This window comes from Lissotriton vulgaris, chromosome 2_1 (genome assembly GCF_964263255.1).
Source record: "Lissotriton vulgaris chromosome 2_1, aLisVul1.2, whole genome shotgun sequence".
Taxonomy (NCBI): domain Eukaryota; kingdom Metazoa; phylum Chordata; class Amphibia; order Caudata; family Salamandridae; genus Lissotriton; species Lissotriton vulgaris.
Window position 1 is genome coordinate 1,797,900,579 of NC_141687.1, and position 12,734 is coordinate 1,797,913,312.

The 12,734-nt window shown below is 41.7% G+C and overlaps 1 protein-coding gene across 1 annotated transcript in view; it reads right to left on the bottom strand.

The window, feature by feature from the left end:
* TRPM5 (transient receptor potential cation channel subfamily M member 5) overlaps positions 1 to 12,734 on the bottom strand; it is a 545,198-nt gene that overhangs the window by 423,717 nt on the left and 108,747 nt on the right. Inside the window, exons 7-8 of the mRNA XM_086956260.1 lie at positions 8,266 to 8,368; positions 5,397 to 5,515 (exon numbers count right to left, since the gene is read on the bottom strand). Coding sequence (XP_086812386.1) covers positions 5,397 to 5,515; positions 8,266 to 8,368 — 222 coding nt within the window. The remainder of the gene's footprint in view (positions 1 to 5,396; positions 5,516 to 8,265; positions 8,369 to 12,734) is intronic.

Below are 12,734 nucleotides of genomic sequence, written 5' to 3' on the forward strand. Positions count from 1 at the left end.
ATAGGGACAAGTAAAGGAGTTCTAATACAATGGGAGGTGGCTGGTGATTCTTCTGACAGTGTGTGTGTGGGTACGGTGTCAAGCGGGATCCTGATTTGTCCTTGCAGAGAAGAGCGGGAAGTTCTTCCACAGTGATGGGGGGAGAGAAGCAGGTCAAAATGGGATGTGTTGGATATACAATTCTCTGATGTGAGGGTATTTTAAAATTCTGTTATTTTGTAAAGACAGATAAATATTGGGGGGCAGATTTACAAGTCCCTTGCGACAACTTTACTCCACAATTGCGTCACTTCTGTGACGCAGCGGAATCTTAAACAATGCACCACATTGCTACATATTTACAACGTGACACATCTAGGGAGATGCGTCACGTTGTAAAGCCCTCCGCTACATCATACCTGCATCAGGTATAATGTAAGCAGGGTGGGCGTTCTGACGTGAGAAAGCCTCATAAAAGTGACGCAGTGAAATCTACAAGATTTCACTGAGTCACTTTTATGACGCCACTGCGTCAAAACCTTACGCCTGCTTAAAGCATGTGTAAGGAGTGACGCAGCATGATAGGAATACGCATTCCTGACCATTGCTGGAGTTGCGTCGTGCTTGAGACACGACTCCAGCAATGCGCTGCCTTTTTACATCCATGGTGGCGTAAGGGTTTGTTTCTGTGACATAAATGTACTGGCTCATCTCTGCTAATATGCAGAGATGTGCCAGTTCTTGTAAATCTGCTCCTGGCTATTTTGTTCTGAAAGAACGCTGTCAATTTGTTCCAGCATGCTATTGAGTGGGTGGGGGGAATGTTTCCGGTTTTTGGAGTGGTCAATGATTTCACAGCTTTAAAAAGTTCCCTTGGGGCATTCGATGCCTAGCTTATTTTGGATTGTTAGTAGGACACTTGGGCCTTTTTAATTTCTATATGATAGTTCCTAATTGCAGTTCGATGGGATGTTTTAAGGTGATCCTCATGGTTTTGTCTCAATTTCCTTTCAAGTTTTTTTTACATTATTTTTTGAAGGAAACAAGATTGGAGGTAAACCAGGATGAATTTTGTTCCCTTTTGACCTCTTTTGATCTTTGTTACTGGGATATTTCCATAAGGGTCATTGTGATCCATTCTTTGAATTTTGTGTTGGCGGAATCAGGGTATTCTCCTAGTAAAGATTTGGTCAAGTCTAGGGACAAAGTCCATTCCACTGTATTCAGCTTAGTCCATCTCCTGTCGATTCTTGAAGTCTATTTAATCACACTGCATACTTATCAAGCATCAGGGACTATTTACAATGATTTTGTGGTCAATGCTAAAAACCGGATCAAGGAGGTGTCTTTTGATGTGCGTATGGCTTTCAACTCTTTGCAAGAGTTGAATAGCATCCATGCTGAAACAAGGGTACCACTGCATGCCTTCAAGAATTTACTGCTAGATAGTATACATTCAATGCGTTTTCAAGTTACAAAAACCTGGGATAAACACTTTGGGTATTCCGGCTTCTGGAATACCCTGAATCACACTTTGAAAGTTCAGTACCAGTCTGAGCTGCAGGAAATGCATAGTAGCTAATCAGGAATTCTCCCAGGAGGTTAGGGATGAAGAAGATCCTAATCACTCGATTAAGGCCATGTTCGATCTGATTTTATCAGAGAATAAAGAGCTACGGAAACACAATCACAAAAGATTGCCTGTTGCAAATAAGACTGCCACAAATAGAAGATGAAATGGGAAAAGTCCCAAAATGACTAGCTGAAGCTGAGCAACGAGTCCCCAGTCTAGAGGATAAGGCGATCATTTGTGAGAAGGAAGTAGTACAAATCAGACAAAATATGGAGACATTATATTCAAAGCTACAAGACATGGAAAATTATAATAGGCGGCCAAATCTATGCCTTGTAGGGATCCAGTGAGCAGTAGAGGGATCTGAGGTCCAGGACTGGGTTGAATCTCTTTTCAAAAAAGTCATTCTAGAACTATCAGGAGATCTTACGATCACAAGAGCTCACCGGTACCTTTCCATCACCCCAACAATGCGAAGAATCCTCGTACTATTATAGTAAATTTTGCAGACTTTCGTATTAAGGAAAAAATTCGCTCCAAGGCTATTGCAAATAGAAATTTGTCCACACAAGAAATTCCACAATTCAAGACTTTTTCAGACATTTTTTCAGACATGTCAGCAATAACAGCTAAAAGGCCGAAATAATTTATCTGGATGATTGATTTGTTCAAATCAAAGGGGGCGCAGGCAACTATTGTCCAGTTACCAAAGTTGAAGGTTCTCGAAAATGGCAAATTCCATCTACTGGACAATGCTGCAAAGGTGCAAGAACTGCTTCAGCTAATTTCAAAGTGATTATGTTGTTCTCTTTCTTCTTTTTTTCTATTATTCTTTCTTTCCTTGCTTTTTACTGCCATGGGGGGGTGGCCGGGCACCAGGCATCATGATCGACCAGTGGAAGGGAGGTGCACCAAGGGGTGGCACCCAGCACACTAGGCCATTCTCCCACATTTTCCACAGGGAAGGGCCTCACCGGGGATTCTAGGGTAGGGGGGTATTGGGATTGTGTTGGGAAGGGTGGATTGAAAGAAAAAAAAGGGAATAGTTCGTCTGAACAACAATATGTCCACATGATATTGGGAACCTATACAATACAAATACAATCTATGAATGAAAAGATCATGTTAGGGCTCCAGGCATTATTGTTACATCATTATGCACTTTATATGCTAATTGCACCGTACTGTCACTTTATCCGGCTTATACGCAAATACACTTTAACAAGCTATGTCATTTATAGGGGTTAATCTACTGTATTGTCACTTTATTGGGTCTAAATGCTCAGAACACTGACCTTTGAATTAGGACCCCCAATATAAAGGACAATGACTAATACCAGGTAGGTCCCTCTACCGTACATCAGGTTAATTACCTAGCCTCAACATAGTTGTCCATACTTTTTTTTAACTTTCCAGCACTCTATTTGTAATATTGTTTTATGTGCTATAGTGATGTGTTCATGCAAGTGTTTTATTGACTTTCCTGTATAGACTGGGAAAAAACGACTTCTTACTCTGGTCCCTCTAAATATTTTTACAATTAAAAAATGGTTTTTCTAGAGACCTTAAAGTACTGAAACTTCTCCTCTGGAAAATAATACAGATATGTTCTCTATACTCCATGAGCTCCAATCACCCAATTTAGGGAAACAACCGAGAGGCCACTTCTGGGTCTAACAGGAAACTGAAGAGTTCCTTGCAAATAAAATCCAACTGTCAGAGAAACAATTTGCTATAACAAAATATTGTTGCATAAATCTGTTTTGCAATGAAGATCTGCCACTCCCATGCCTTATAACTGAGACTGAATAAGTATCCCCCAATGTTCATCTTTGTCCCATCAATGAAGAAGATAATTAGTAATCTGTAAATTCATCATAGTCACTGCCTAACCACCATTGTTAAAGAATTTGCTCTGAGTTAGACAGACTAAGTAGCTAAATGTGGGCCTCTTTCTTTACCGTGTCTGTAGATGGAAATACGGTTATACCTCTTTATGTGGTTAGGTAAGTCCCCAGTTTTCTTTCTACATGTTAAAGTACTGCTAACATTAGGTCCTGCAGGCAGCTGCACTTTAGACCTAAAACTCATCAATAGAACATATTTTAAATGTTAACCTCGTTCTCTTGTTTTGTATCAATGCATGCTATCTAATCAATATCATAGAGAGCCCTATATACAGCAGCGGTTCCTCCGCTATGGCGGAAGAGCGTCGCCCCACCTGCCAGCAGCCATAAAAATGAAAAATAAAACAATAATAAACTCTTGTTTACATCATTTTATTTTTCTCTTCGAGCCGTGACTTGGGGGTGGGGCTAGGGTGGTGACATGCTGGAGGGGAGTGTTGAGCACTGCCTTCACTGTGCATGTGGGTGTGTCCAGCTGCCTCCGACCGGCCAAACCCAGATGGGCAGTGAAGCTCTACCCAACCCCAGATGCATTGCTGGGTTGGAGAGGCCAGGCACAAGCCCCCAGTCTATGTGGAAGGACACAGACTGTCCAGCAACTATTTCAACCTGCCAGCCGCCACTGCCCATATATATGATTTGTAATCGCTGATTTTGGAGAATATCAGATATCTTGCCAAAGATTGTCATTTCTTGGGATCAGAATTTCATGTCAGAGTCTGGGTAAGCATGAATGTCTTGTTTTGACAAATGCATTTGTCTAATATTTATCAAGTAAATCATTGTCAAGCATGATTTTTAGGAGCCCATTTGCAAGGTACTGTATTAGGGTGAATGGAGGATACACTAAGATGGCCACTTAGTATATTTCAGACCGGCCCACAAACTGGGCATGAAGGCCGTGCCTCTGCCACGCTGCAGCATCACACATGTCATAATATGTCTTGCTAACCACTTCCGCAGGCCAGAGCATTTAGGATGAAAGTGGTTTCACCAACATGGCAGGAGCAGTTTAATAGGAAATAGTTTAATAGGAAATGAATTTCCAGGTTGGTGCCAGAGTCGAAGTGGCCCACTCAGCCTTTCTTTTTTGTTTCACAGAAGCAACCCACCTCCCCCGACAGCAGGGCGTTTGTTTCTTAGGACAAATAACAAGGGACCTGACACTCTAGCGTTTTCTCACAACATGTGATGTCTATTTCACTGTTGTGATTTCTATACCCAGGCTCAATAATAAACATCAGAATGCTTGGCCTAAATAGAGAAGGCCTTCCAACACTCCAGCTCGTGGACCGCCGGCTCAACGTTGGGTGCAGACTGATGAGTGTCTGCCTTCCTAAAACGGGCAGTGACCCCACCTCTGAATGAGGCAGGGAAACAGCTGTGTGGCAGGTGAGTGGGCCACTTACTTTGCTTCTCCTGCTCCACGATCCTCAAATGATGCCCTAATACCTTCATAGCTAGTGCTTTTCAGGGTAATTTAACTCATTTGCATCCAACCTTAAATTGTTTCGAGGCATCCAATCATGATGTTTGATTAGTAGTGGGTAACCCTTCCCACTCCATTGCTTCTAGAGACACACAGACCTGCATATCAAGAGATATGACTGCACCCTATAAAGCTGAATAGCTGCAGCTAGATGATGCATGTAAATACTCAGTTTATTAATATGGACCCTTGCCGCCTAGTTTGTGCACATCTGAAATCCCCATGTGTGGCCCGTGGATACATAGGCCGCCAGCCTTTATTCCCCTAAACTGGGTAGGAGATGAGGTGTCCGTAAAGAGCAAGACTTTAAATCAAATGTTGACGTTTACATCATATTAATGTCCATAAGAGTGTAACTGAAGGCTATACTTTAAAGAATGTTGTTTTTTGCTACTTGACAAGGATTGTAATAAATTGATGTATGCATAAAGAAATATACTTTACTTACTTTCCACTCTACATCTCCATTGAAAATTTCACTTTTTGCAATGTCCACTCTGTTCCAAGCCACTGCAAGTTTAAGTTCATCAAGATATTCCTGAGCTTCTTGGCTTTGACTCCTGCAAGCTATTGAAAATAAATGTCCAATATATTTAATAAGCAAATAGTGTATTGATCAAGTGAAATTACACTATTGAAACTATAAAATAAAGGTAATAATCTCAGTATCTTCGAGAAAGGTATGTTGTAGAAAGTGTAATCACGAGTATGCTCAATTTATGCATTTTTTAATTTGCTAACGGGTTGTGTGTGTATTGAAGGTGCTAACGGTGCAGTCCATGTGCTAAACCAAGAGCCCTGTCTGCTAAATGATCTATCTTTCAGACATACAAAAGTATACCCGCCATGTTCCCTTGTTATCAAAGAAGGATGCACGCACAACCTCACATTTCTTCCACACTACAGTGTATAATGTCACTCCCATCTTCTGTTTTATTCTTATCATTGTTGTAACCCTTCATGTGGCACAAAATATATGTTGAACACATAGGGGGGCTGAGGGTCAAACTTACAAAACAACGTAACGGTCCTAAAGCCTGCGAGCCACTAAATGACAGGCGTTGTACGAATGTACTTTACTCATTTTGTGATTCGGTAACTGGTTACTGAATTGCAAAATGGGTTTAGAAATGCATTGCGAATTGCAATTTGGAAGGGTGTGTTTAGGACGTTCCTTCCCAATTCTTATTCCTAATGTTTTGTATCAATGCTTTGCGACTTAATTTCGATCACAAAACCAGTAGGCTTTATGAAAGGTTACTGACTCCTCTATGGAGGTTGTAACTAATTTGCAAAGGGGAAGTGGTCCCTCTGAGATTCCTTCCCACCACCATGTCGATGTTGCTATTAAAACCCCTTGCCAAGACTTAAACTACACATTTATTACATAAAAGTCACCCCTAAGGTAGGCCCTAGGTAGCTCATATGGCCGGGTGCTGTGTGACTAAAAGGTAGAACATATGCTTTTAAGTTTCACATGTTCTCGCAGTGAAAAACCCCTACATTTCTTTTTCAGTACTGTGAGATCCAGCTGTAATTCCAGTCATGTTCAATATATACTCAGGTAGAAAAAATGTATTACATATATGATTCAGGAATTTATAAATATTTACATGCAAAAAGTTTTACATATATTTTGCAGAAATACACAAAAAGAAAAAAAAGATACCTTCCCATTAAAGGTTAATCATCAAAAAATGACACGCTGGATTGATACACCTGCTCAGCTAAGATCACAGTTAAATGCATGTTGCTGTGGCTCAGCCAGCATGTTGCACCATATCGCCCTACATTTTTTAACAGCGCCTATTCTTTGTGCTTGCAGGTCTTCAAATTGTTTAACCCGCTTCATTGGTTAAAGATAGAGACCTCAGAGGCTCTCAACTTTTTCAAAATTAGAGATTTGGCAGTCAGAAGTTCCCAACACTGCACTGCCCCTGGGTAAGTGTAGTACCCCTTTACCGGGGACTTACAAGTAAATTAAATATGCCAATAGGTGTAAGCCAATCCTACCACGTTTAAAGGGGAGACCACAAGCACTTAAGCACTGGTTAGCAGTGGTAAAGTGTGCAGAGTCTGAAAGTCAGAAAAACAGGACAGTTGAAGGCAAAATGTTAGGTGAGAACCACACCAAGGATTCCAGGTCTAACAACTGCTATGTGCTTGCTTCTTTGTAATACTTTCTATTAACTTGTCTATTAGCAAAAGCAGACTGGATCTTGTGCCAAAAAGAATACCTTTTTGAGAGTTGCGTTTATCTTGGGAAATGCTTTTATTTCTTCAAACTTTTCAAACTTTGCATGTGTTCTGCACCATACAGCCTACCTCCAAAATGTTAATGTTTGTCTAGGTATGGTATTTTGTACTGGATTACAAAACCTATACTAGACATCCTGTACACAGTATTGTACAGTTGTGTGCATACCACTAGGCAGCCTAGTTGTGCGTCAGCATAATTGAGAGAACAAGAGTGTGTCATATTTTAGTAGATATGGCACGTTTCCTGCTCTGTCCTTCTCACGCAAAGCAGCACAGCGACTACGCTTAAGCCTCTTCCTGTCAGCATCACTCACTGTAACACTTTTTATTCCTGAATTCCAGCCCTGCCCACACCTGCTCTATTACAGAACTTCCCTGGTTGACATCTAGGCTTCCTTATCTCCTTGGCAGGGACCCACACGTTAAACCACATTGGTTCTCCATCTTCCCCATGAATCACCCTTTGTCACCGGAAAACCTATTTGTCACTGAGGAGCTTCATGATTAGCTGCCACCTTATGGTCAGGCAATGTGGAATAAAATCAAATTAGTGTGTTGTCTGCTCCCACCTCACCCTCACCTCTTTTAGAAGAAGGCAAGAGGCAAAGAGGCTAGAAGACGTGCTGAGGGAGCTTGATGGTTAACAAAGGCTTAATCCTTTTTCAGCCAGTTGTTTTCTTTATCTCATGCACCCCCAAGTCGTCAATATGTTAATCCTCGGGTTTTATCTCATTCTTAACCTAACACACCCTCTTCACCCCTCTACTCCTAAACATTACCATTCAGACTCCGTTCTCCACTTTCCAAATAGAAAATATAACACAATATAATAGTACATGAAATAATAGGCATATTATCAACATTTACTCTCCTAACATGTTCCTATAACAAATGTGTTTGAGGTTGAAGTACAAATAAACACATATGCAATTCTTTGCACTACAGCTCGTAAAGAATAATATTATTCTTTTAACAGTGTGTAACACTTTTAAGTCTCAGTTAGGATTTTGACATAAAAAGTGAATATATTCATTTTTATAAACTAAGCTAAGTCCTACCTTTGACAAGAGCTTTCAGAATAACTGTGCTTAATTCCTCCGAACTTTCTTGCTCAAAATCATGTAACGTTAGCAAGTGCTGTTGGGAAATTATGCTATGAATCTAGAAAACACAAACAAGCAATTGATTATATCGTACGTATTTATTAATATCTCTAAAATATGCTAACAAATTCTGGATACATAATAACATCTTTATAAAATGGAGTAACAATATGCATCAAAACATTTTTCAAAAAAGGAAGGTGTGCTCAAGTGTGTTTTTTATGATTTTGTTACTGGCGTTGCCAGGGGTTTCATGTTAAGCGTACTGAAAATATTTGCTGGGTGGAATTCAGTTGTATTAATGGGGAGCTTCAATATTGTACGGTAAGTTTTATTCTAATTAAAATACTGCTGCTCTACCTTTAGATTTGTATCCACATATTTCTGCTTTAAAATCGACTTTTTTATAAGCTTTGTTATGTACTTCACATTTGATGGTCACTTTCCCCTCGTCGGCCTTATGGCTTCAATGACCTAGCAGAACAAGAATGTCTGAGGACTCTTTCAAACCCTTTACATTGACCAAAAAGGTTGAATGTTAGTGAACAGGTAGGTCGAAAAACAGAGAAGTCATGGGTTCAGTATTTTAAAGGAATAGCTGAGGTCAGGATTAACTTGAAAGCTGTTTGACAATAAGGGGGGCATTTAAAGCATGGTAGGCGGCCAACTGGCCTGCCAGATCAAAAGAGTCTATGGCCTGCGCTTGTTGGGCGGTTCACTGACCTCCCGCTTTAGAGACCTCTACCTCCTGAGCTGGGATATCTGAAACCTTCAATACAGCTGCTGGTGAGGCAGCTGCACTTAAGAGCTTTACCGAGCGGGTGCCATGTTTGCTTCGCCCACTCTGGAAAACTGTTTGTTTTACTGTAATATTCATCCAAAGTGGGATCTTAATAATTATAAATAAAAAATCATTGTCCCCGACACTCAGGGATTTTTCTCTTGCATTGTGAGGCTATTACTTGAGTTCCCTACTTGAGGCTGTGTTTCAGACCAGGAAATCCTGGTATTTTCACACCACCAGCACTATTACCTTGTAGCATGGGCGCAGATAGGCTGCCAGGTCAAGAATTTATGATAGTACAGCCAGCTGATGCTCCACCTTCTGAAAACACATTTTTTTCCCCAACTTTAAATGGGGTGTCAGAACTGGATGTTTGTCGGGATTCTCTTTTTAGCCAAAATATAAATAAACCCCCAAGTCATAATTTGTGGGATGTGAATAGTATAGTGGAATTGGTGCATCTCAGTACTGTGGAGGGTAGCACATCTGTTATTATAATCTTTGCTTCTTTTTTGTCTTCTGATATTTTTAGACATACATAATGTCCAGCCGTGGAGACGACGTACTGCCCAGAAAGAAAGGGTCCGTGTTTTTGGACTTTTGCCAAATTAACTAAGGACAAGTAGGTATTTCAAAGCGGATGGAAGCAGGACTTTCAGACTGGAGGGCTGGTACCCTTGATTAAATTGTGAAAACCACAGAAACCCACTTGAGCGTAAAAAGCTATTGAAATACGAGTACCTTAATGCCTTGCAAGAAGAGAGTGGAGTACCAATTAATTATGCAAAGCAGTATGCCTTGCAAGAGCACACCGAAAGGTGAAATCATTGAAATAGAGCAGAAGCGACAACGGTGTAGCGAGAATGCTGGGTTTTCAAGTGCCTTTGAAAAAGGAGATATGGATCTCGGAAATGCTTCAGGCAGTTACAGGAACAAGACCTGAACTAAAATGCTTGCTTCATCCGCATAAATAAATGTTGTTGTGCAACTTACCTGGTTGTGAGTGTGGACTCATTTGCAGGGCAAAAGTTGAGATATATATTATAGTTGGGCTCAGATTTCACTTGTATAAAACCATACTATTCATGAGCTAACTATAACTTACACCCCACATTGCCCTGCTTAGCTTATGACCTCACATATTACATCACTCATTACATGGTCAGTGAAATCACTTATTACATCACTGATGACATCTCAAATGGCATCACTGATGACATCATCCGGTGACTGTTTCTAAAAAGTTACAGAGACGTTATAGTTAGGCTCAGACTTACCTTGTGCAAAACCATTGAAATTCAGCAGTAATAATTACCTGAGCTAACCATAACTTACACCTCCACAGGGCACTGCTTATGACCTCACATATTACATCACTCATGACATGCTCAATGACATCACTGGTGCCATCTCAAATGACATCACTGATGACATCATCAAATGACTGCAGGTGTTTTTAAGAGTTTATGGGTTCTAAACATATGTACTAACCTACCACAAAAGTTAGATTAGTATACTTAAAACAGAGTGGGTGTGTGAGTGATTAGGTTGGAGAGTGATTGGGTGTGTCAGCGACTGTGTGAGTGCATGGCTGTGTGAGTTAATATATGGGTGAGTGAGTGTCTGAATGGTTGTATGAGTGAGTGACTTGGTGTATAAGTGGCTGTAAGCGTGCGTTAGTGGCTGTTTGAATGTGTGTTTGGTTAAGTGAGTTGGAGTGTGAATGGTTGCATTGGAGAGGGAGTGTCTGTATGAATGACTCTATGGGAGATTGAGCAGATGGGAGTGCTTGTATGGATGTGTAAATGGGTATGTAAATGGTGGTGTGAGTGAGTGTATAAGTGCCTGTATGGGTAAGAGGATGGCTGTGTTAAGAGGATGTATGGATGTGTGAGTGGGTTTTTTGAGTGGCTTTATAGGTGAATAAGTCTGTGTGTATGGGTTCAGTGCATGGCTGTGTGGGTGAGTGACTAGTTATAGAGTGGCTGTATAGGTAAGTAAATAGTTGTGTGAGTGGCTGTGTGAGTGAGTGAGCGGGTGTGTGAGTGGCTCTATGGATGAGTAAGTAGATGTATGAGCAGTTTTGATTGGTTCTGTGACTGGGTGGCTGGGGGACTGAGTGAAGGTAAGAGAGGCTGTATGGCGTTGTGAGTGGGTATATGAGTGGGTCTGTGGATGATGTCATCATATATGTCATTTTAGATGTCATCGAATGTCACCAGTGATGTCACTGATCATGTCAAGAATGATGTAATATGTGAGGGCATAAGCAATGCATTGTAGTGACCTAAGTTATAGTTAGCTCAGGTAACTCTAAATGCTGAATTTCACTGGTTTTGTACGAGTGAAACCTCATCCTAACTATAATGTTGTTTTTAGTGAAATTTTAAGGTTTTTTAATTCTATTTCCTAACTATAATGCTCCTGTAACCTTTGATCTTTTAGTGAATTTCTATGTTTTTTTTCTAAAAGTCACATTTGCAGCATGTTGAAGAAAGGGGGTGGGCCACTGACCAGCTATCAGCAATCCCACTGTGTGGGACTTACTGGAGGTAACAGGAGGGGTTCTTGGCCTCCAAGAATCACCAGCATCCAAGGGGACTTCATTCCCCAACCAGTAGTATGCCTGGAGGTGTGTTTTTAGAGTGGTGGAGAAAGGGGGCATGTCCTCCAATGACCGTTCAGCAATCCAGCTGTATGAGACTTACCGGAGGTAACAGGTGGTGTTGTTGGCCCCAAAGGGCCTTCAGCAGCCAAAAGGACATCATCCCCCAACCAGTTCTGCACTAGGAGGCACATTTACAGAGTGGTGGAGAAATTGGTAAGTACGTCCCTCGACTTCTCCCACGTCGGCCTTTTTCAAAAGAAATATGCTTTATTAGGGAAGGGGGGGCCATATGGTCCACCTTCCCTCTGGCGATTTCGGCATCGGGTACCCATTCCTCCTGAGCCAGGCTTTTTTGGAATGGGGGAGGGGCAGGGGGGGGGAGCCTGAAGGCCTCCAGAGTTGCTACCAGCTCCCCACCTCTTGCAGGAGCCACCATTGTTTTTAGACATAGGGAGCTGCTGAATATGCATCTCCCTCTGCCTGAAAGCAATAGTAGAGCATTTGCTGTGACTTGGGGGGAGCCATAAAGCTCCTGCCAAGCCACAGCAAACAGCTATTTCCTTGAGGTGAGCACCCTGGGACTGAAGCCCTGGCGGTGAACTCCGCTCAGCTCACGAAGTTTGAAGGGTTTTCCACACTCCGTGCTCCGTGGAGCACAAATAGCTCCAAAAAACTCCACTCTGCATAGCCGAGTTTTTTTCCCTGCTTGCGTACCCCAATGTCAAGTTTGCGAGTGCGAGCTACGAAATTCCACCTCCCGCTAAGATTTTTCCTCTCTTGTGCTCCTCAATGTCAATTTGGCGAGCACGAGTGCGAAAAATCCACCTCCCGGCAAGATTTCTCAACGCTGGCGGTTGGATTTCTCAATGCGGGCGGTTGGGGGTGGTTGTGCCCACTGCCATTGAGAAACAATCTGTTTGCGTTGTTAAAGTTGCTGCTCAAGTAGAAAATCTAATCAAGCAGCCGAAAAGAAGCAGCGACCTCTTGGAATACGCATGGTGCCATTCACGTTGCTTTTCCAGCGCAGAACAA